At 35.8% G+C, this 24,606-nt stretch overlaps 1 protein-coding gene across 2 annotated transcripts in view; it reads right to left on the bottom strand.

The window, feature by feature from the left end:
- PARP8 (poly(ADP-ribose) polymerase family member 8) overlaps positions 1-24,606 on the bottom strand; it is a 192,743-nt gene that overhangs the window by 72,789 nt on the left and 95,348 nt on the right. For both annotated transcript variants that reach the window (XM_065905180.1, XM_065905179.1), the window contains exons 4-8: positions 22,834-22,871; positions 14,636-14,725; positions 14,007-14,077; positions 12,241-12,318; positions 10,861-10,955 (exon numbers count right to left, since the gene is read on the bottom strand). In XM_065905180.1, the coding sequence (XP_065761252.1) occupies positions 10,861-10,955; positions 12,241-12,318; positions 14,007-14,077; positions 14,636-14,725; positions 22,834-22,871 (372 nt within the window). The remainder of the gene's footprint in view (positions 1-10,860; positions 10,956-12,240; positions 12,319-14,006; positions 14,078-14,635; positions 14,726-22,833; positions 22,872-24,606) is intronic.

The raw sequence follows: 24,606 nt of genomic DNA, 5'->3' as shown, positions 1-24,606 counted from the left end.
TTACTTTTTTATATCAATGATCAAAAAATGCAGCACGTTAGAAACTAATAACTCAGCCTCTATGTTTTCTCCATTCTCTCCTTAAAAATATATCAAAACACTGAGCACATTTTCATTATTTATGAATTTACACTTTCTATTTTTTAATGGTTATTTCTAAAGGTTACATAAAGAAGAAAATGGATAAGATTATTCACATAGGAATTAACTTTTAAATTGCATGCTTCAAAACATCAGTGTTATAGAAAATAGATAAAATAATTCATGTAGGAATTAATTCTTTAATTACATGCTTCAAAACATCTGTGTTAATCATAAAGGATAATTTATAATCTTGTCAAATTTAGACATAATATGCAAATTTAGATATAAACATATGCCAATTTGGTTATGAAATTATACAGAAACTAAGACAAGAATAAGGATCAAGAACAAGGAACCATTGCTTTTATGATTCTAGCTCAGGGTTCAGAAAACTTTTCCTGTAAAGGTCAAAATAGTAAACCTGTTAGTTTTTACAGGTCACATAGTCTCTTTCACATATTTCTCTTTATTTTGGGGCCATTTTTTTTTACAACCCTTTAAGAAAAGCAAACACCATGAGCTGTTCAAAACAGATCCCACGGCCCACTGGTCATAATTTGCTGACCCTGGACGTCAGCATACTATTCATAAATACAAGAAGTCAAATATCTAAAGTCAGACACGTCAAAAGGGAACCATTAAATACAATGATGAAGACAGATCACTAATGATGTTCAAATGACATTTTGGTGAGGGAAAGAGACCATTCCCATAAAGTTATAACAAATATGTACAAAGTAGAAATTAGAAAAAAATGAATATTGAATAATAAGGAAATACTTAAACTATGGCACGATGATACAATTTTTTAAAATTATCCATTACTAAAAATGTTGATATAAAAATATTTAGTATCATGAGGGAAATGTTCCAAAGATAAACTGTTGTTCACTGAGCAAGTAGAGTACCAAAACATTACAGAGAGCAAAATACTTTTTTTTAAATAAAATAGAAATAGGAAAACCAAAAAAGTAGGAAGAGGACTTGTATATCATATATAGGTTGTGGGTAACACTTATTTTATAAAAAAAGCTACAGTATTTTCTAAAAAAAAATCTACTTTTTCTTATTACAATAGCAATATAGACTCATATAAAATGTGAGAAAGAGAAAAACAGACAATAAATAACGTAATAAAATTTAGTACCACTCAGACACAATAGTTTTTATTTACATTCATTCCAGTCTCCTTCATATATTAATATATCATTATAATACATATTATTAAGGATAACAGGTGTGTAAAAATTTTTGTCCTGCCCTTCCACTTTTTCCATAACTTTTTTTTTTTTACCTTGTGGAATATTCTTTAAAACCATAAATTTAAATCTATAAATTTATATGAATAAAATTATATAATACAACATTAGGGTGCTCTCAATTTTTTTACATTATTAATATTGATAAATGGCCCTGTGGATAGAAGTCTACGTGCTTTGTGGATAGAAATCTACGTGCAGCTGTCTTCTCAGACATAAATTCTAGAATTAGTAATTGAAATAAATAGCACAACTATATTGGGTAATCCTAATATATACTGTTTAGGTACTATTTTTAAAAAGTTAAAACAACTTATAATCACACCAGCCAGGTTCTCACAGTGACCATTTCCCACATCCTCATCATCACCAGGCATTTTTTTCTCCCATCTTTGCCAATTTCAGAGGGGAGATAACTCTGGATTTACTTATGATGGCAAGACTTTGGTATATTTAGAAGCAGAGAAAAAGGCAGCAAGCAGAGAGAACAAAAGTCACTACAAACCTTACCCCAGCTGTTTTCTTCATAAATAGATTTCTAGACCACTTCAACAGAATAAATCATAGGGTTATGATTAGAATGTGACATATGTTCTTTATAAAACATTTAATATGTGAAGTTTAAAGTAGTCTTTATATAATTTTTCAACACTTTTGTTTTAGTTAAAGAGCTTCCTGGGTAGCTCAAATGGTAAAGAGTCTACCTACAATGTGGGAGACCTGGGTTTGATCTCTGGGTTGGGAAGATCCCCTGGAGAAGGGCATGGCAACCCACTCCAGTATTCTTGCCTGGGGAATCCCATGGACAGAGGAACCTGGCAGGCTACAGTCCAGGGGATCACAAAGAGTCAGACACAACTGAGCGACTCACTCTCACTTTCTTTCACTTTTTTCAGTTAAAAGTATCTTTAATTTCTAATACTATCAATTTCTTTCAAAAAAAAATCAGGAACGAAAGGGTTACGAGTGCAGGCTTTCACCACAGCAGAGCAGGAGTACAGAATTTTAAGGAAGCAGAGGCATTAAAGGTTTGCAATTAACTGGATTCTGCAGGTGTAGATCTGTAAATAGTTATACCTTTTGCTTTTATGCCACACTTCAAAGAACTCACAACAACACTGTGTGTATGCAAACCAATTTCTGTTGTGATGCCCTTTTTATATAATGCCATTCATCTCACGTTTCCCACTGCGCGATTACAAAGCGTGATTACAGTCTGCCCAGATGCAACGACTCAGTCTCAGGATTGCTTCTGTATCTGAATATCTTTCAGTAGCCCCAATCTCATGAAAAGCAAATGCAGAATCAAGGCAAATGCTTGAAATATGAATGCAACTTGAAGTGTGAAGCCTGATATCTGATTGTATACTGAATGCTGTGTTGGGTTTATAATAATCCAGAATAATTCCCTGCCCTGCCTACATTTATTCACTGTGAAAAGATCACATCAAATTGAACTTGAATACTTTTTTAAGAGAAGGGAAGCGACACAAATGATCTGATGTAGTTGTTTCACTGAGAGACTGAGGGCTTGAGAAGAACTGCTCCATAAATTTATTTCCAGACATCTGAGTCAAATCTTTGAACAGACAGATCTTGAAATCCAGCCATTTGATTTTGAATATTTACATGTGATCTAGTTCATGTGTATAAAGAACATACGTATGAAATATATGCTTTCTATAAACAGGCATTTTTTATGGCGCTATGTGTTAGAACTCCTAGCGATTCATTCTCCCATTTTTTAATGGAGTTTATCAAGAAAATTAGAGATACCAAGGGAATATTTCATACAAAAATGGGCTCAATAAAGGACAGAAATGGTATGGACCTAACAGAAGCAGAAGATATTAAGAAGAGGTGGCAAGAATACACAGAAGAACTATACAAAAAAGATCTTCATGACCCAGATAACCACGATGTGGTGTGATCACTCACCTAGAGCCAGACATCCTGGAGTGTGAAGTCAAGTGGGTCTTAGAAAGCATCACTACGAACAAAGCTAGTGGAGGTGTTGGAATTCCAGTTGAGCTATTTCAAATCCTAAAAGATGATGCTGTGAAAGTGCTGCACTCAATATGTCAGCAAATTTGGAAAACTCAGCAGTGGCCACAGGACTGGAAAAGGTCAGTTTTCATTCCAATCCCTAAGAAAGGCAATCCCAAAGAATGCTCAAACTACCTCACAATTGCACTCATCTCACACGCTAGTAAAGTAATGCTCAAAATTTTCCAAGCCAGACTTCAGCAATACGTGAACCGTGAACTTCCAGATGTTCAAGCTGATTTTAGAAAAGGCAGAGGAACCAGAGATCAAATTGCCAAAATCCTCTGGATCATCGAAAAAGCAAGAGAGTTCCAAAAACACATCTATTTCTGCTTTATTAACTACACCAAAGCCTTCAACTGTGTGGATCATAATAAACTGTAGAAAATTCTGAAGGAGATGGGAATACCAGACCACCTGACCTGCCTCTTGAGAAACCTCTATGCAGGTCAGGAAGCAACAGTTAGAACTGGACATGGAACAACAGACGTTCCAAATAGGAAAAGGAGTACGTCAAGGCTGTATATTGTCACCCTGCTTATTTAACTTATATGCAGAGTACATCATGAGAAACGCTGGGCTGGAAGAAGCGCAAGCTGGAATCAAGATTGCTGGGAGAAATATCAATAACCTCAGATATGCAGATCACCACCCTTATGGCAGAAAGTGAAGAGGAACTAAAAAGTCTCTTGATGAAAGTGAAAGAGGAGAGTGAAAAAGTTGACTTAAAGCTCAACATTCAGAAAACTAAGATCATGGCATCTGGTCCCATCACCTCATGGGAAGTAGATGGGGAGACAGTGGAAACAGTGTCAGACTTTATTTTTCTGGGCTCCAAAATCACTGCAGATGGTGACTGCAGCCATGAAACTAAAAGACGCTTACTCCTTGCAAGGAAAGGTATGACCAACCTAGAAAGCATATTAAAAAGCAGAGACATTACTTTGCCAACAAAGGTCCATCTGGTCAAGGCTATGATTTTTCCAGTGGTCATGCATGGATGTGAGAATTGGACTGTGAAGAAAGCTGAGTGCCGAAAAATTGATGCTTTTGAACTGTGGTGTTGGAGAAGACTCTTGAGAGTTCTTTGGACTGCAAGGAGATCCAACCAGTCCATCCTAAAGGAGATCAGTCCTGGGTGTTCATTGGAAGGACTGATGTTGAAGCTGAAACTCCAATACTTTGGCCACCTCATGTGAAGAGCTGACTCATTGGAAAAGACCCTGATGCTGGGAGGGATTGGGGGCAGGAGGAGAAGGGGACGACAGAGGATGAGATGGCTGGATGGCATCACTGACTCGATGGGCATGAGTTTGAGTAAACCCTGGGAGTTTGTGATGGACAGGGAGGCCTGGCATGCTGCGATTCATGGGGTCACAAAGAGTCGGACACGACTGAGCGACTGAACTGAACTGATTAAGATAAGGTCCTCATCAATGACACCACATATGCACTTACAATATATTAAACACTTGACCGTCTATGTTGGTCCTCCTTTCTCTATAAAACCACAGCTTGTTTATTATACTGTTATGATGTTTTATAATACTATCTGATCAAAATTAGCAGGGACTGTTCTGGTTATAAAAAAAAAAGCTTTCTCTTATCAACTGTCAAGCAAATCACATGTATAATACACATACATGAAACTCTACCACAAGTTTTTGAGAAATAAACCTCTATTGCTATTTAGTTACTGCTTTCAATAATTGGACAGTTATATTTTGAGAAGAAATATATTCTGCAAAGAAATATACACCTCCTTCTGACATCTGAAACTCAACAGCTTGCGTGTCTATCTCTGCATGCCTACTCAGCGTGCGCTTCATGCTCTGTGTGGGAGAGATGCTTGTGAATGGGCCAAGATTATTCAAACTCAGTAGTCAGAAAGAAATCTTGGCATTTTTGCAAGACTGCATTCACGGTAGCTATATATTCCTCTAAAGGACAATAGGACTGAGATGAATTTAAAAATTAGATCCGGGTAAGAAAGGAAACCCATCTAAATTAAGAGTGTCAAAGAAGTACAGTGTAAACAGTTGCTAAAACTCTGCCCCCCATTTAAAAATCCTTGGTTTTGCTTGAGGAAAGCATGGGTGCTGGAAGCAGAGGTGACTGTCAGGGATCTGACATACTGAAGCTTGTATCTAGATTTTATGCAAGTGCTTTTGAAAGAGCCTCCCTTTTGTTTCTTTCTCCTGCGTGCCTCCTGTCATCACGTTCCCCTGGTGTTCACAGTCAGACTGTTTTCGCCTCAGCTCGGATTCAGAAACAGGAGAATCAATGTGCTGCAGAGGACATTACAAACATCCAACCCAAGATCTGTTGACGAATGACATGCTTCAGTGTAGGGTAAGGTATACTGTAGTAACCAACATCCTCAAGCACTCACTGGCTTAACATACAGAAAGGATTTCTATTTCACTCACACTACCTGCTTACTATGGAATCAGAAGGGGAGAGAGAACACTATTCACTGTAGTCGCCAAGGGGCCCAGAGAGTGGTGGAGTCCTGAAGATATGGGAACTCACACACTAGCACTCTGGCTCATATTTCACTGGCCAACGCTAGGTTGCATGTCCACTGCTGATGTTACAAGAGCTAGGGAAATGCGATCCTGCCATCTCCCAGGAGAGCCAGATGTGTTAGGCTGTTTTAACTAACCCACTACTTACGGAAATCCAGAGATGTTTAAAGTGGACCACTCTGACTTACGTGGCTTTTTTTTAATTTTTATTTTCTTTCTCTCTCTTCCAGGAGATATATGTTTGGGTGGTGGGCCTGATAGTAGTACACCTTCCTCAAACCTTAAAAACATCTTCTGCATGCCCTGTCCTCCAAAACATCAACTCCAAAAGTATTCATTCATTTCAAACACACTATCACCCAACCACAAGAAAATGATCAAAATGCAGAATAGTCACAATCTTGTAATCTTCCAACCTACTTTAAGCATTAGTCACAATCAAAAGGTCAGAATATTACTCAGATGCCTTCAATTTTTTAAATGGATGATGGATGGCCATGAAGGACAGGATATTTTATTTGGGGTAAAACTTTCAAACATCATAAGCAAATTATCAGCATCATTTCATTCCTGAGCAAATGAGAATTTTGTGACTTGTAATTCTCTACTTTCTAAAAATATTAATCTCACATTGTTTTCAATGACACTGATCAATTTTTTTATGAATACTGATTATAGGAGTAAATTTATAATGAAAACATAAAAGAACCTCATTTTGTTGCATGATTCAAGACGAAACACATTCACACTGATTAGAGGGTTGATCATGTTCCCCCAGAGACCTAACTCATTTTCTTTACAACAGCCTATGAATTAAAATAGTCATCAATGTTTACAAGCATGGCTCAACCCAACCAGAATGCTGTTTTAGAATGATTTGGCCAAGTAGAACTAAAATTACCTACTTAACTAATAAATTTATCATCCGTCATTTTTGCTAAAGCCTCCTTCACCTACTTTAAGAGGGTTTTGCCTCAACTGAGGTAATCTCTGTTATTTTCATCTCTTACAGAGAACTTAGATGTGGTTAGCTGCCTTTCTCATTAGATGTCACATAAAAAACAAATGATACCAAATAGCCTATTATGCATATTGAGGTACTTTTGCTCTTCAAACTCCATTAAGTTCTTATAAACCTCAATTAAGTAAAAGAACAGCTAATTAGAACAGTCTGTTTTCAACAGACTTAGAACTTTGCAAAGAAGATGACTCTAAGACCTTAGGCCTAACTACTCCTTCTCCCAGGTGTCCAAGCCACAGTATTTTAGACGAGATGGTAAATTCATTCTTATTTATTTTAAGTAAATCAAACTAGTCCTGCTGTGATTCACTTATATCATGGGGCCTCTGGGAGCTTATTTATTCTGGAAACATCCTCTGTAGTTGGAAAAAATCTAGAGCAGACAAGAACATGACTTGCATTCATTAAGATTAAATTGAATCAAAACTTATAAGTGAAAGAGGCAAGAGGAAAACAATCAAAACCACTTATGACTTTAGATACTTCACTTGAATGAAATTCCATACAGTAATCTAATTTCAACAGTCCATAAATTATCACTATTTTATTAATAATGGAAAGTACTAATAGAAATAAGTACTTAGTAAATGCCTGCTGAAGAAACTAAAAAATATTCACACATAAATAATGGTATGATTGAGGCCTAGACAGCATGATGTGTGTGTGACCCTCACTTGCTAAGTCCAACCCTTTGTGACCCCGTGGACTGTAGCCAGCCGTCTCTTCTGTCCATCCATGGGATTTCCCAGACAAGAATACTGGAGTGGGTTGCCCTTTCCTCCTCCAGGGAATCTTCCCAACTCAGAGATCAAACCTGCATCTCCTAAACTGCAGGCAGATTCTTTACCAAAGATAGCAGGAAATATGTTTAAAAAAAACAAAAAAAAAACACCAACTTTGATTTTATTTATTTTTTTTCCAACTTTAATTTTAAAAGCAATCAAAATGTGTGGTAAAGTGATTCTCTAAATAAAGATACATACTTTAGATGAAAAGTAGTTAAATTCTATGCTGTGTTGAGTGATCGACTTCCCAGGTGGTGCTAGTGGTAAAGAACCCGTGATTAACCATATACAGACCTTTTGCATATGAGAGAGAGGGTAAAGTTTTTGTGATTAAAGTTTTAAGATTTCAAGCAAAGTTCAACTAAAGAGAAAAAAAAAAATCAGTCATTGTTTCAGACTATTTATTTATATTTTTAGGCGGCTTGTGGGATCTTAGTTCCCTGACCATGGTTTGAACGCGGGCCCTCAGCAGTGAAAGCGTGGAGTCGTAACCACCAGGGAATCCCTCAACAATTTATTGATAATCCCTATTGCTTTCTTCACAGTCAGAGGCTTTGGCGTAGTCAATAAAGCAGAAATAGATGGTTTTCTGGAACTCTCTTGCTTTTTCGATGATCCAGAGGATGTTGGCAATTTGATCTCTGGTTCCTCTGCCTTTCCTAAAACCAGCTTGAACATCTGGAAGTTCACAGTTCACGTATTGCTGAAGCCTGGCTTGGAGAATTTTGAGCATTACTTTACTAGCGTGTGAGATGAGTGCAATTGTGCGGTAGTTTGAGCATTCTTTGGGATTGCCTTTCTTAGGGATTGGAATGAAAACTGACCTTTTCCAGTCCTGTGGCCACTGCTGAGTTTTCCAAATGTGCTGGCATATTGAGTGCAGCACTTTCACAGCATCATCTTTTAGGATTTGAGATAGCTCAGCTGAAATTCCATCACCTCCACTAGCTTTGTTCGTAGTGATGCTTCCTAAGGCCCACTTGACTTCCTGTCTGGCTCTAGGTGAGTGATCACACCATTGTGATTATTTGCATCGTAAAGATCTTTTTTTGTATAGTTCTTCTGTGTATTCTTGCCACCTCTTCTTAATATCTTCTGCTTCTGTTAGGTTCATACCATTTCTGTCCTTTAGTGACTGAACTGAACTGATTGCTTTCTTTATTTATTCACTCTATAATACTTACTGAATCTCCATATTCCTTATCCTCTAGCCGTAGCACAGATCAACTGTGAAATAATCACAGCTAATTTGCTAAAACTTTGAAAATTGTTAAGATTTGCTTTTTGCAAGTATAATCCCTATCTCTCTCACTCAACTGCAGTCTCATATTCCTCCATGAGTAGGAGAGAGGGTCTGGGTATATGTACTATGCTGACAGGATATACAGCATGTGTCTGATTCTGTGTGACCCACGGACCATAGCCCGCCAGGCTCCTCTGTCCATGGGATTCTCCAGGCAAGTATACTGAAGTGGGTTGCCATGCCCTCCTCCAGGGGACCTTCCCGACCCAGGGATCAAACCCACGTCATTAAACATCTCCTGCACTGGCAGGCGGATTCTGTACCACTAGCGCCACCTAGGAAGCCCCGTCTCGGGTATACAACCCTAGTTTATTTAGGCTGCACGGGGTTAAGAGTTTCTGTTTCTGCAGATAAAATGAAAGTTAGCAATAATAACTTACAGCTGTGCCATACTTCCCAACCATTGAAAGTATTTGTTTGGTTTCTCAAAACCTGGATATGTCCACTGAAAAGAATATAACCAGATAATATGAACATTTTTAATGGGTGTTCCACTGAAAACAATCAAGAAGCCTCCAGTTTCTATTTCATGCATGCCCTGTGCTATAAAGCAGGATCGAAAACCAAACCAAAACAAAGTACACAAACAACAAAAAAGTGCACAGAACTAAGAGTCTAGAGTCTTGTCATGTCATGACAAGACATGAAGAGAATAATAAATGAGGCAAGAGACAAATGTGATAGGAGGGCAGAGGGCAGAATAACCAGTCTGCACTGGAGCTTCCAGCAAGGCTCAAAGGAAAGCTGACCTTTGGACTGGGGCTGAATAAAGACAGCAACAGGGTTTGGGAGGGAAGCAATGGTTGGGCAAATGGCCAAAGTCAAGGGGAGACAGCATATCTGGAGAACAGGAACAATCCTGGTTTGGGTGGATGAGGCTGGAACTGAGGTCAGGCTGTAAGAAGGGCCTGGAGACTCAGAGACCACCCTCTAGGAAAACAAAAATCTAAATAATCAGATCTGACTGGTGGGAGGATACAAGCATGATGGCAAAAAAGGGCTTTTCTTAAATTAAAGAGAGAAAAGAAAGACTAAATAGGGATGGTTGGGTCTTCTGAATGATTAAAGTAATAAAAATTGGTCTGGAAATTTATCACCAAATAATGTATTAAGTAACTGCAACAAAAAAATACATTATCATTCAAACATACATTGCACAAAGTTATGTCTTTTTTTCCTTTCCTTTTTCAGGGACCAGATTACTTACCACAAGGGTTTCCTTGATGACTCAGATGGTAAAGAATCTGCCTGCAACGCAGGAGACCCAGGTTTAATTCCCGAGTCGGGAAGATCCCCTGGAGAAGGGAATGGTTATCCACTCCAGTATTCTTGCCTGGAGAATTCTATGGGCAGAGGATCCTGGCAGGCTACAGTCCATGGGATCACAGAGTCGGACACAACTGAGCACTAACACCTTCACTTTCAACACTTAACCTCTCACAATCTGACTGGATACAGCGGTTATGCATTATGTACTTTTATTGTTCACACAGATATATATGCCTTTGATTTACAATAACAGCATGGGTCCAGATGACCAAATCTATTACAGCAATTGATAATGATGCCACTTAAGACTGCTATTTTATCAAATTAACTCTTCAAAATAACTAATTTAATTAATGAAGTGAATGTAATCTTAAACTACATGTACAATAAAAAAAAAATCATAGCCATAAGTATGCCATTTTGTTTAAGTAGGAACATAACAGACTCTCATATACTTTCAAATATAATTGAGCCTGAGAAAATTTCCACTTAAATAATTCCAACAGAAAATCCCAATGACTTTCCAAATAATTTTAAGTTGTAATCACCAAAGGTATTTATTTACCTGAGAGAAACTGCATGTGGCCCATATATCTCTCTCACTGCCGACAAGTCTGCTTCAAGCTGGGGGTGTTTGTGCAGCTCCCCGTCATAGTTCACCTGATGAAAAGGAATCATTTAGGAGTGACTTAGGGTGAAGAGAAACAAAAAAAGTAAAATACAAACAATCTCTTGAACAGGTCACCCTGTAGTTCTGCCATGGGCATTTTCTCTGTTGCCTTCATAAAAAAAAATTATAGATAATTCAGCAGTATAGTCACTAAAGTACTTAGGTTCACATACATCTGGTATAATTCATTATGCTTAAAAAGTTATTATCTGACTACTTTGATATGAAGACAATAGCACTGTTAAAATGAGTGAAGTAAATGGCAGATACTCTGGAAAAACTTTTAGACTGAAAAAAGAGCCTTTACTTCCCCTCTGTAAGAATTAGTGGTGTAAACAAAAATCAAAACTAGAAGAATCATTTTAAATACTGTTAAAGTGTTATCTGGTTAAAGAATCTTAGGAAAAATACCCCATTTCTAGTAAGGCATTCCTGAAGAGAATTCTAGTTTTGTTCATGTCTACCCATAACTCTACTGCTTTGCATATGCTTGATAGACAAATTACTAATTTTTTATTCCAAATGAATAAATAATTTGTGTTCTTTACATAATAATAACAATTTTGGCTTTAAAGCATCTCTTTAACAAATTACCTTTCCATTATTCTATCCAAATTACAAAGCAAATTTGATCAAGTTTACAAAAATAGAATAAGACATTATACAGCCATATCCTAAAATCGAGTGCTCAGTTTAAAATTTCAACATTATCCTAGAAAAATACAATGAATTCTTTTGTATAATGCATGCATATGCAGTGGTGCCATTTCCATGTATATCATTCATAATGTTTCTTCGTAACAATTGATCAACACGTTACATTTGTATAGAAGGAAAAGGAAGACAGTAAATACAAATAATGAAGATGCTTGATAATAAAGGCCCATCAATTTTTATAAAGGTTAATCACATTCCATTGAAAACTAACAGTCCATGCTTTTATTAGTGTCACCATTTCAAAATATTGACAGCACAATATGCTTGATAAATGTAAAAGTTAAAAGTAAAATAAGATGCTGTCTGCAAAACAGCTGTAATGAAGGCAGATAACTTCAATGTAAATAAATGATTACAGTCAAAGAATTGCAAAAGCAGCTTTAATTTCTGAAACTATATAGAGAATGTGTGACAGATAAATTATATGAATTTCCTTGTTAGTTACAGAGCCCTGCAGAACACATAGGTCTTCTAGATGACAAGCACAGATTTCCACCAGAACATGTATGGCTATTTCTACCTTTGAGAGTGGATGTTCGGAGAACCTCATGTGCTTACCTGTCCTCCATAATAAAATTCTTCCGAATCATTATCTCCTTCAGAATCTTCTTCCACTGTGCTATTCTGTCTTGACTCCTTAAAATAACAGAGTAAGAAGATAATTTTAATGGTCAAACTAGTTTTCCTCCTTCTGAAAAAAAGTTAACAAATGGAGATAAAAGGTAGGTCTTTTGTTTACCACATGAGTTTTAAATAAAAGCATTCTTGGTGCAATACAAACCAAAAATGAAAGACAGTAACAGATAGCTTTGTGGTGGGTGCATTAAGCTCTATGTACCTGGTCTTGAGTTTTATAATTTAATATTTGATGTATATAAAAAACTATGTTAATCAAGTACAACTTTGGTTTTGTTCTGATAAAACATCTGACAAGCTCATACTGATTCAATTTTTTATTAAAAAATTCCTCGGCATTATTTATCCCAGACTGTTCTCACTTTCACTGCCAACTCCACATAATGGTATGAAAGAAAGGGCACTTTGAATCTAATAATATCAAAGTCAAATTATGCAGATAAATACAAACACATTACAAAGATAACTTTCCGTGTGTAGAAATTATTTGCTTTAAATTTCAATTTTCAAAAGGATGTTTAATTAAATATACTTGAAGTATGAGTTTCTAATTAACTGAACCATATCTGTTATGCGTCTCAAGTACAAATGACAAAAATTCATCTAAAGTAACTATTCCTGTCCCAGGGCCCTGTTAAAATAGTTAAGAAAAAAAAAAAAAGAAGAAGAAGAAAAAAAAAATAATTAAGAAAAAGGCAGCTGCATTTAGACGCAGGAATCTATTAACTTGATGTTTTGTGATCATCCCTAAATGTCTAGACCAAATTTCAAATTATTAAAGAAAATAAAACAAAAAAGTAGAAAAGGGAATTTGGGTTTTATAAATATAGGTTTTGGTTTTAGCAATGATAATGCTAAATTAGTGGTGCTCAGTTTGGCTACTGAAGTGCAGAATGAATGGTATAACGCTAAGAGGAAAGCAGAGTGGCATTCAGTGCATAGTTTTTGTTTTATTATAAGATTACTTGATGCTTTCTTTTCTTTTTTGATGTGGACCATTTTAAAAGTCCTTATTAAATTTATTACAATATTGTTTCTGCTGTTTTTATGATGTTGTTGTTGTTGTTAATGGCCACAAGGCATGTCCCCAACATTGGGAGGCAAAGTCTTAATCAATGGACCGCCAGGGAAGTCGCAGTGTATAGTTTTAAAACCAAAGAATAGTTGGTCCCACCATCATTTTGTTTAATGTCCCAGTATTTATTTACAGACTGAAGTAAATTTCCTAAAGGTGCTGTTATTCTTTTAACACTGGCCAAAAATAGTAAGATTATACCCAAGCTCTGTGCTCCTTTAACTAGAAAGACCATCTTTTACAGATAAAATTTTAAAGGTCTCATCAAAATTATGTACACCACTTAGAGTTATTCTAACTATGTTACATAAGTGTTCTTCAGTCAACCACATTATTAGATGAAAATACAGAAAACAAGTTAGGTTTTGCACACACTTTATTTAGATTTAAATCAGATGTTCTATTACTTTAAAGGTAGTTAATTTTAGGACACTATTATTCCCATATATAAATCCCTAAGCTAGCAGCATGAACTTCATTCACTACATGCAATCTTAATCTAAATAATGATGGTATTAACCACAAATACACAGTAAATTTCAAATACATCTATACTGTTTTGAAGAAATAAATACAACATAAAATGTATAAAAAAACATAAAAATTTACATACCTCACCATTTTCCTTCTGTAATTTGGATTTTATGGATAAGCAACAGTTAATGTCATTTGTCTTTCTTAATTCTGAAATTTATAATTAAAGGATCATTTTAGCTTTCAATATACTATTACCAAACATTTATAAGTTTCAGTATAAAAAGATCCAAAGATGATTCTTTTTTGTAAGAGAATTAAGAAATACTTCGAAATTATCTTATGTTAGAGAATTATATACAAACTATTCTGATTTTTCATTGCCCATAAAAATGTGGTCAAACTAAAGTGGCCACAGTACAAATTCCTTCAGCTCTCACTATATAATTCATGGAATCTACATTGTGTTATGTTTTTTAAACATTCAGTTTGTCTAGCAGTATTGTTATGTATGAAAATATTTTCACAAAAGTAAATATCAACATAATGTGTTTAAACGGGACTTTTTTAAAGTATTAATTTATGCATTTAAAAAACTGTTGAGAAACAAACTAGTGATGTTAAATAGAAAATTTGCATGGAGAACCAGGCTTATAGATTTCAAAGATAAATATCTATTATATGGGTTAAAAGAAACCAAAAAACAAAGCCACATACAATCAACAAAATATTAACCAGGAACTTAAGAAAATAGTGTATTCCCATTACCTGTTGCTAGTCGATGAAAAATTACTGGAATTGGCTCTGTAGTAACTAATACATCTTCATCATTTTCTGAACTTGACACATATGTATTATCTACAAAGAAATACAGACAACTAAACGCATAGTAACCTGAAAATGTAAAACCTTTATTAAAAACAATTAACAAGTAGCCACATCACTCCCAACACTCATGAGGTTCACACTACTATTTTGATTTAATCTGGAAAAAAATGAAGGAAATTACAGGTTTATGTGCAACTTAATTACAAATGTTTTCTTTAAAGATGCTTGCATCTCCTGGAGAAGTACAGATTTTGGATGGAGACTATTCAAACACATCTCTAATATCTCAGGCAGTAATGGATCATTTGGAAGTAACTGGTTGCCTCAACTCATGGAAGAACATCCTTTGCAATATTGGTATAAGTCTATGGTAGTATCTGGGCTTCCCTGGTAGCTCAGCTGATAAAGAATCTGCCTGCAATGCAGGAGACCCCGGTTCAATTTCTGGGTGGGGAACATCCCCTGGAGAAGAGATAGGATACCCACTCCAGTATTCTTGGAATTCCCTGGTGGCTCAGATGGTAAAGAATCTGCCTGAAATGTGGGAGACCTGGGTTCTATCCTAGGGTTGGGAAGATTCCCTGGAGGAGGGCATGGCAACCCACTCTCGTATTCTTGCCTGGAGAATCCCCATGGAGAGTGGGGCCTGGCAGGCTATAGTCTGTGGGATCACAAAGAGTCGGACATGACTGAGCGCCTAAGCATAGCACAGCACGTGATAATATCTGGGCTCCCCGGGTGGCACAGTGGTAAAGAATCTGCCTGCTGGGTAGGAGACATAACAGTTGCAGGTTCGATCCCTGGGTCGGGAAGATCCCCTAGAGGAAAAAATGGCAAACCACTCCAGTATTCTTGCCTGGAAAAATCCAGGAGGGATCCGGCAGGCTACAGTAAAAGGGGTCACAAAGAGTCAGACACCACTGAGCACAGTACACACACATTGTAACATAATACACAGTTGCTATATAAAACTCACTGATGATTACAAGGCATCTGTGACATAACTATTTAACAAAGATTTCACCAATTCTTAAATAATGGTCCTAAAATATGCTCATCAATGATGCATAAAAATGTAAACATATATGTAAAATGAAAGTATAAAATACATCCAACAAGTAATAGAAGCCTGCATCAATTTCTACTAGGAGAAATGAGTGTTCAGATGACTTATTGAATACATGACAAAAGAGCCTGAGCCAAGTTTTCATAATACTTTGTCAGTGCAGTGAGAGCTATCAAGCTAAGTCATTATTTCCAAAGATACATCTGTACTGTTTTTAGGTCTTGAGGAGTGAGTAAGTGAAAGTGATACGTATTCACAGCGTAGCCACAAAAGACTCTCAAAGTTATAAAGCTTTAAGTTATTTAGGAAGATGAGAGGTGATGGGGGTGGGCTGGACTTGAAACCAAGCAGGTTTGCCTCATTACTTTGTTCTAATTACAAATTTTGCCTTATTTCTTTTTCAACTAGCATCTAGGAGGGTGTGAGATTTCTGTGTTTATCTAGTGAGACCCCAGATTAAGAAACTGATTTTATATAACTTTTAATTACTGTCTTGTCATATTAGGTGAAACTTTGACTGCTTATCTGAAGTCCCTTCTGTCAGTAACCTCACACGTTCAAGAGAGGATCAAAAGCTGCTCTTAAACCCAGTTTTTAAATTTCTTAACCCTCATTCAGAGCCTCACTGATTCAAAGTTATTTATATGGAATCAATTTAGTTAGGCTTTCCCCATGCACAATGGATTCCTTGAAGCAAACTTGTGAAGAAAAAGAGCATTAAAACAACAGAAGCAACAGCTAACCACCAACTAGAAGGGAAGATACAGAAAAATCTGTAAAGTGGGCACAGTATCATGGAATATCTCGCTGTCATGGAATGAGAGGGTTTCTGCTAAAGCATCAAGAGGCAAATAAATTAGAATTTTCTGTTTAAGAAAATAAGGAAGTGAATAATTCAATTTAGAGGATCAAATGGTTTACGTAAAGTACTGACACTGGAAGTGAGGTGTGAGTCAAGAGAATATAATTTGGTAAATAAATGCTGCATAATGCTAAAAGACAGGATTATGCATTCAACATAACATTTTTAAAGAGATTTTCCACTAGTTTGTATTTTGATTAGTGTTTAAGCATTAGAACACTTCCCATTTCTGCTTTTGGCTTAATTTACCCAAACCAAAATGTTTTCAGTTTTAATGGTTAACAGTATCCATTAAATCACCATTAATACAACAGGCCAGATCACAGAGGAATATCCAGGTCAAGAAGAGAAATGTAAGAGCAGATAAAGCACTTCAAATCTAGACTCTGCTACCAATTAGCTGCTGATCCCTTTAAATCTAAGCCACATTCTGCTTAGTTATAAAATGAAGAGGTTTGCTGATGGGGGAGCTTTGAGAAGCATCCCAGCTGTCTGGATGGATTCTGTGTTTTCTTTTGTTGTTGTTGTTTAACTAACTATTTTTAAATCTTCCTCAAACTATTTTGACATCTGTAATAATACTCATCTTTGTTTAGACATAGGAAAATAGTACACAAAAAGGGTAAACAATGCATTTAAGGTAACAGAATGAGTCAGTGACAGACAGAATGCTTTCAAGCTCAAATTCCTTCTTTGCAAGTCTCCCACTTGAGTTTAGTGCTGACAATTTCTTTTCTTTCTTAAAGTTTCTGGCTCAGATGGTAAAGCGCCTGTCTGCAATGCAGGAGACCTGGGTTCGATCCCTGGGTTGGGAAGATCCCCTGGAGAAGGAAATGGCAGCCCACTCCAGTATCCTTGCCTGGAAAATCCCATGGACAGAGGAACCTGGTGGGCTAGAGTCCATGGGGTCGAAGAGTCAGACATGACTGAGTGACTCCACTTTCTTTTCTAAAAGCTTCTGGGGACAATTAGGTTCTGTAATGTGTACATTTTGTAGAGAACCTATATAGATCCTTGTTAAAGGCTGTTACCAAGATGAATATTTTCTCTTCCCTTCCCTGCCAGACTATGCAAGCGTTACTGGAAATTCTGTGGACAGAGGACAGATGAGTAGAGAGCTATGAAAACACACGTTTTAAGCCACTGCTTTTATTCTATTTCTAATTTAAGCCATCATTCTATTATTCATTACTATGTAACTTCATAGAAATAATAACAGATAATAACTGTGTTGGTTTTATAACATAATCTGTGTATTTCCCCCATATATGATATTCATATAAACTATCCAACCCAGTCAGTTATCAATATCATCCTTAAAGATTAGGAAACCAAGACTCAGATAAATTAATTCACCCAAGTTATTTAAAATAATTAAAATTTACACATAGTGTAGTAAGTGGTGAAACTGTCTGAATCCAAACATCAGTGCTTTGCTATTTTTTTAATATCAAAAAATAGAGAAATGAGAGAAGTCATACCCTCCAGCAGGCAAGCGTCCTAATTAAAGGTGGTACCTGTGAGAAAGAATTCTGCTGGTCTGTCACAACAGAGTCACAACCTGTGATTTGTAATATATACGCATGTGTGCTAAGTTGCTTCAATTGTGTCCGGCTCTTTGTGACCCGTGGACCATAGCCCGCCAAGCTCCTCTGTCCATGGAATTCTCCAGGCAAGAATACTGGAGTGGGTTGCCATGCCCTCTCCAAGGGATCTTTCCGGCCCAGGGATCGAACCCAGGTCTCCTGCTTGACAGGTGGTTTATTTATCACTAGTGCCACCTGGGAAGCCTGATTTGTAATATAATTAACTTTAAAAAACAGAAAATTGTCTACAGTATAAACTCCATGAAGAAGTATAGATAACCAGAAGGCTGCTCTAATTCTTCACTATTTTGAAAAGCCAATATATATATTTCATTTATATACATGTCATTTTGTATATCTAAACCTTAAAGACCCTCTAAATTTTCATTTTCACAAAAACAAACTATGAAATGAATTTCAATAGAAGGCTCAGGCAACTTAATAGGTTAAATTATAAAATAGCTCCTAAGGAAATAAATAAGATGGCATAATCTTGAATTGGGAAGATTATGCTGATACATGCTCATAGGATAAAAAAAAAACTTCATACTGTATTTTCAAACTTAAATTATAAGATAATCATTAAACCATAAATTCAGAAAAAGTGGGGGGGAAAGCCTGAGGAATGTTATTAGAAGGAATTAAGAAAACTACTATCAAGATTACTGAATTTAGAAATTAGAAGCAACATAAAAGAGCTATTTGTTTGAAATAATTTTTAAAATAGACAAACATTTTGGAAGAAAAACAAAGGGGGGGAAACAAAAACAAATAAAAAATATAAATAAGGAAGGGGAAATAATCACAGATTTTTAGATTTAAGACTGAATATTAATAAAAAAAACTTTTTGCTAAAAGAAATTTGGACATTTCTCCAACATAGTGAACTTTCAGGAAGAACACATGTTAAAAAATGGCTAAAGAAATAGAAAAAAAAAAAAAAAAAGAACAGATCACTAATCATGGCAGAAAAATATAACTGCCCTAGAACCATCTCTAAAAAGATACCAAGCTCAGACAGATTTGCTAGCAAGTTCTATCAAATGCCAAAGAACAGTTTAATCTCCTCAGAAATTTGAAGTCTTTAATAACAGAATATATGACAAAATACACATAACTCTTATACAGCAACATTAAAATATCTGCTAATATAACTTGTTACCTTTTGTTCAAAGAAGAAATCATATATGATAGCTCATTTGGTGCCAAACAAGAATTGTACAAATTCTAAATATTCATTCTTTAAAAAGAAAAAGCTTGGTAAATGAGAAAAGGAATGATACTTGCTTTTCTGAAAGCGACAGAAGCAAGCTCACTAATTTTGAGAAAAGGAAGGAAGCTGCCAACTTTATATCTATTATTAAAAATCATTCTGGAAGTTCTGGCTAGTGCAAGAGGAGAAAAAATACAGGTATGAATACTGGAACGGAAAAGCAAGCATATAATTTTTATATAATATTTTATATATATATATATTTATATGAAAAACCAAGCATATTAACTGAACTCTTAGTACAAATAACTAGAATTAAATTTCATAATGGGGGAAATATTATCATAGTAATATTCACTTTGAAGAAAGCTCCATAAACATATTTCTACTACTTCTTCTCCAGAAGTATCTTCAGAAGTGACAGGAATCAGAATTGAATTAGAGTCTTGGTTACCAGCAAAACTACACAGCCTTGGGGAATATTTAGCCTCTCTCAACACACTTTTTCACATATAAAATGGGCATGATAACACTTGTCCTGTCTATACATAGACTATACTCAGAATAAATTCAATCATGTATATGAAAATACTTGGTTCTATCCTCAAATTCACCGATCATCTCTCTCCATCTTCACGTTTTATATTCCTTTTGAATAAATTAAATTATATTGGAAATTCACTACTAACTTGCTTCATGAAGAAAATTCAATTTTAAAAAAGCACCAATGATAACCAATATTTTATTTTCAATTTCAATTTCTGTATACAGTAGTTCCAAGTGGGGCTCTTGTATGGTGAGAAAAACCAGAGTAATACCCCGTGGCCACAAGAGGGAGCTAAAATATTTGGTTCACTTAATTAAAGGCACCTTCTATCACACTTCCTACCCTACAGAATAATTCACTTACTGTCTTCAATTGGCCTTTGATTTGTGGCATTATTTCTATCACCTTGACTTAAAAGTCCTGCATCACTCATGGCTGACATCTCTAGAAGCTACCTCAGATGAGACACAATAATTATATTTACAATAAAAACTTGAAGGCAGGAGGAGAAGGGGACAACAGAGGATGAGATGGTTGGATAGCATCACTAACTTGATGGACATGAGTTTGAGCAAGCTCTGGGAGCTGGTGATGGACAGGGAAGCCTGGCGTGCTACAGTCCATGGGGTCGTAGAATGTCGGACACGACTGAGCAGCTGAACTGAACTGAACAATAAAAAGTAGGGCTTCTATTTTCCTAAGATAGTTAAGCAAACATTCAGCATCAAAAGCATACTATATCATAAGGGAGAGGGCTGACTGCAAAATCTCCAAAAACTTTTGTTTCTTTATATATTTCATGTCTTGGTTCTTCCAATAATATTTGCCTAGAATACTTTTGATACTACTATTAAAAATAGGTATATATTTAATAATGAATAACTCTCCTTATAAAATTGTACAGTAGTTTTCTAGAATGTTACAATTAAAATATATGGAGATCATAGCAAAGTAACTGTAAGGGAGTTTGTGATTTATGAAAATTATTTTTAAATGTTAAATTTGATTTTACAAAAAGGTTAAATGCAGAATGCAAATTGCCACAGGAAATACTTAGGTTAAATGCTAAGGAAGTAAGTTTTACAATATTCTGACACCATAATATTAACTATTTTTTAAAATATTCAAAGTACATTATAATCAAAATTACAGCAATCTACTCATTTTATACAGAAATTATGATCTCAATAATACATAGTAAATGAATAAAATAGCTAGATTTAAATAGGAACTAGAATTATGACTTCAACTTATAACACACAAAGGTCAGTTTGGTAACCATCAGATTTTATTAAGAATGAATCCTGGAGTAAAAAGTATATATATGAAATATAAGCAGATAAAATGTGCTGATCTTTTCCACAGTGCGTGATAAACAATAGATTCCAGCATTATACTTTGTGGGGTGAACTCTGTGGTTAGTTGCTCAGTCGTGTCCGATTCTTTGCGACCCCATGACTGTGGTCCGCCAGGCTCCTCTGTCCCTGGAATTCTCCAGACAAGAATGCTGGAGTGGGTTGCCATGCCCCCTCCAGGAGACCTTCCTAACCCTGGAACCGAAGGATTCTTTACCATCTGAGCCACCAAGGAAGCCCAAGAATACTGGAGTGGGTAGCCTATCCCTTCTCCAGGGGATCTTCCTGACCCAGGAATCGACCCAGGGTCTCCTGCATTGAATTGCAGGAGGAGTCTCTACCAGCAGAGCTACCTGGGAAGCTCTAATTAAGGCTCCACTAGGTCTACTAAATCTTCACTAACTCTGCAGTGCTCATGCTCTAACTCAAGATAAAATATACATATCATTTGTGAGAAAAGAACCAAAGATAAACAAATTTTGCTCATATCTTCAAATTATTATGTCAAATGTTGGCAAATACATCCTGGGCTCTGGTGAGATTACAGTGAGTCTAGAAAGTAAGACTGAACATGGCCTTGAAGAAAGACACTGATTTGATGTATAAAAAAGTGAATCTACAGATGCTTTTACATTCTGTTTTTTATGCACAAGTGTTTGTGGACATAGTAATCTATTTCAGTACACACAGGGAGGACAGCTGTGCAGATGTAAGAAGCCTAGTACAGTCTAGCGGTATGGTCCACAGGCTCTGGATTACTGGGTTCAAATTACAGCTCTTCCTCTTAATAGCACTATCACCATTTATCTGTAAAATGGGGACATTATGGTAACAATCTCATAGAGTGGTTGTAAGAAGTGTTTAATTATAAATACACTTAGAGAAGGGCTTCCTTAGTGGCTCAGACAGTAAAGACTGCCTGCAACGTGGGAGACACAGATCCCTGGGTCAGGAAGAGCCCCTAGAAAAGGGAATCTACTCCAGTATTCTTGCCTGAAGAATTCCAAGGATGGAGGAGCCTGGAGGGCCACAGTCCTTGGGGTTGCAAAGACTAGGACACAACTGAGCGTGTTATCACATACACATATACTTAGAGAAATTGAGAACGGTCTGTTATTTTCAACTATTACTATTACTTTTAGCTATTATTTTAGCTGTTGCTCCTATCTATTATTTTTAGGTTACGAAAAACCAAATGATTTCCCCAAACCAACAACTAAACCAGTTTAGAGAACCTTTATTTTAACCATGATGAGGTAAGTATATAGGCTGACACTATCATATGGACTCAAAGAAGAATAGTTTTCACAGGAACACTATTTTGATTCTGGACTGCATCTCAGGGTAAGACATGTACCTAGCAGGCAATCAACAGAATTATATCTTTAGGTCTTCCCCTGCCAGTGATTCATCCCTGGATATATTTATATACATTTCACATCTCCAGAAGAAAAAATATTCAAAGGAATCATGGCATAAATATTTGTAATAAAAAGAAGAAAAACATACCTGGGTAATCTTCAGATACATGTACTGAATAGGATACGCTGTTAAAACAAGTTGGCGGAGGGGGAGAGAAAAGACAGGCTCAAGTTACTACTAAGGTAGACATGCTTTTACACAGTAAAAAACCAACCCCAGGTTACTCACTAATTTATACTGATACAAGTATAAACAGAAATCAAAATGGATTAGGAAACATCTTTGATATTTGACACAGGAATCTTACAGATGTTTTAAATACATGACATAGTAATATAAATCTTTTGTGATACTTTTTTTAGTATAGCTAGGTCTTTTTATCTCAGCAGTGTCTAACATTCAGTTCTTTATAACCATGTGCATTGTTTGTATAGGTTTTTTCAAATCATCTTTTCTTACCAAAAATGAAGTATTCTCCCATGTAGTATGGCACTTAAGAATCTAAACATTTATAAATTTAAACATTTACTTTTAATATTGCCTTTTCATAATATGCTGTGCTTTTTGAAACAGGTCCTTTAAAGAATTGACAAAATGGTGACAGTGTAACTAATAGGTATTCATAAGCCAATCACTCATCATCACTGTACATAGTAAATGAACTACCTCCTATACTCAGAAGGATTAGGTTGTCTCAAAAATCACTTTTAACAACTCCATTCTCAGGAACCCTACAGTTTCTCTTACTTATCTCATGACACATGGGGATCTGTCATACTTTGTTTACTCTCCTTTATCAACAAGATTGCAAGTCACTTGAAATTAAGGTCCATTGATATTTGTATTTTCAGCACAGTTACCTATGCTAGACACATATGCATGCTATACAGCACATATTCAGTATTAGATTTGTGGATGGATCAGTGGGGCTGCCACTTGTCACAGAAAAGTCAAACCTGAGTTCAAGTTCAGCCAAAATAACTACCTGTTCAGACCAAAAATTATCAATTGTCTTTGAAGAAACTTACAGAACATAGAGCCTATGTAAAGTATCTTTCACAAAGTTAATACAGTCCAAATCACTTGACCTATTAACAAATAAAAAAACCTGAACTTACTTTAAGAAAAAATTTGACTCGTATTGAGATTTGCCCTCAATAATGTTAAAACAGTAAATAAGTATGGTTAAGGATATGAAGGAAAATCTAATCTCAAGAAGAAAAAAACAAATATAAAGAGACAATCAAGGTCTTGTGGGACACTAGCAAAATAGCAAATAGTTTAAATATAATTAGAGCTTTAGAAGATGAAAAGAGAGAATAATGCAGAAAAATAAAGCTGAAAATCTCCAAATTTGGGTGAAAGACATAGATGTGTAAATTGAAGAAGCTCAGAAAACGCCAAACAAGATAAGGGCAAAGACATCTACTCCCAGGTACACATAGTCAAACTGCTGAGAAACAAATATAAAGAGAAAAATTTCACAGAAGAGAAACAAAAGACACATTACATACAGAGAAATAAGAATCATGTTAAGGTTTTGTAAGAAACTACAGAGGACGCAGGACAGCAGAAAAGCAGAGTGGGGGCGGCGGCGGGAGGAGGGGAAGGGGAAGTAACAACTATGGACCAAGAATTCTTTATCCAGGCCATAAATCTGTCAAAAGTGAAGGCCAATAAAGAGTTTTTCAGATAAAGGAAAATTGTGGAAGTATGTCTCAGCAGATTTAAAGTATAAGAAATCCCAAACAAAGTTCTCCAGGCTGACTGATAATTAGAATTTCGAATACCCAGAAGGAATGAAGAGCACCAGAAACTGTCATGCTTTGTTTGACAAAATATAAAAGACTGTTTTTCTCA

This window comes from Muntiacus reevesi, chromosome 14 (genome assembly GCF_963930625.1).
Source record: "Muntiacus reevesi chromosome 14, mMunRee1.1, whole genome shotgun sequence".
Lineage (NCBI taxonomy): Eukaryota > Metazoa > Chordata > Mammalia > Artiodactyla > Cervidae > Muntiacus > Muntiacus reevesi.
The sequence above is the reverse complement of the archived record's forward strand: the minus strand, read 5'-3'. Positions and strand labels throughout refer to the sequence as shown.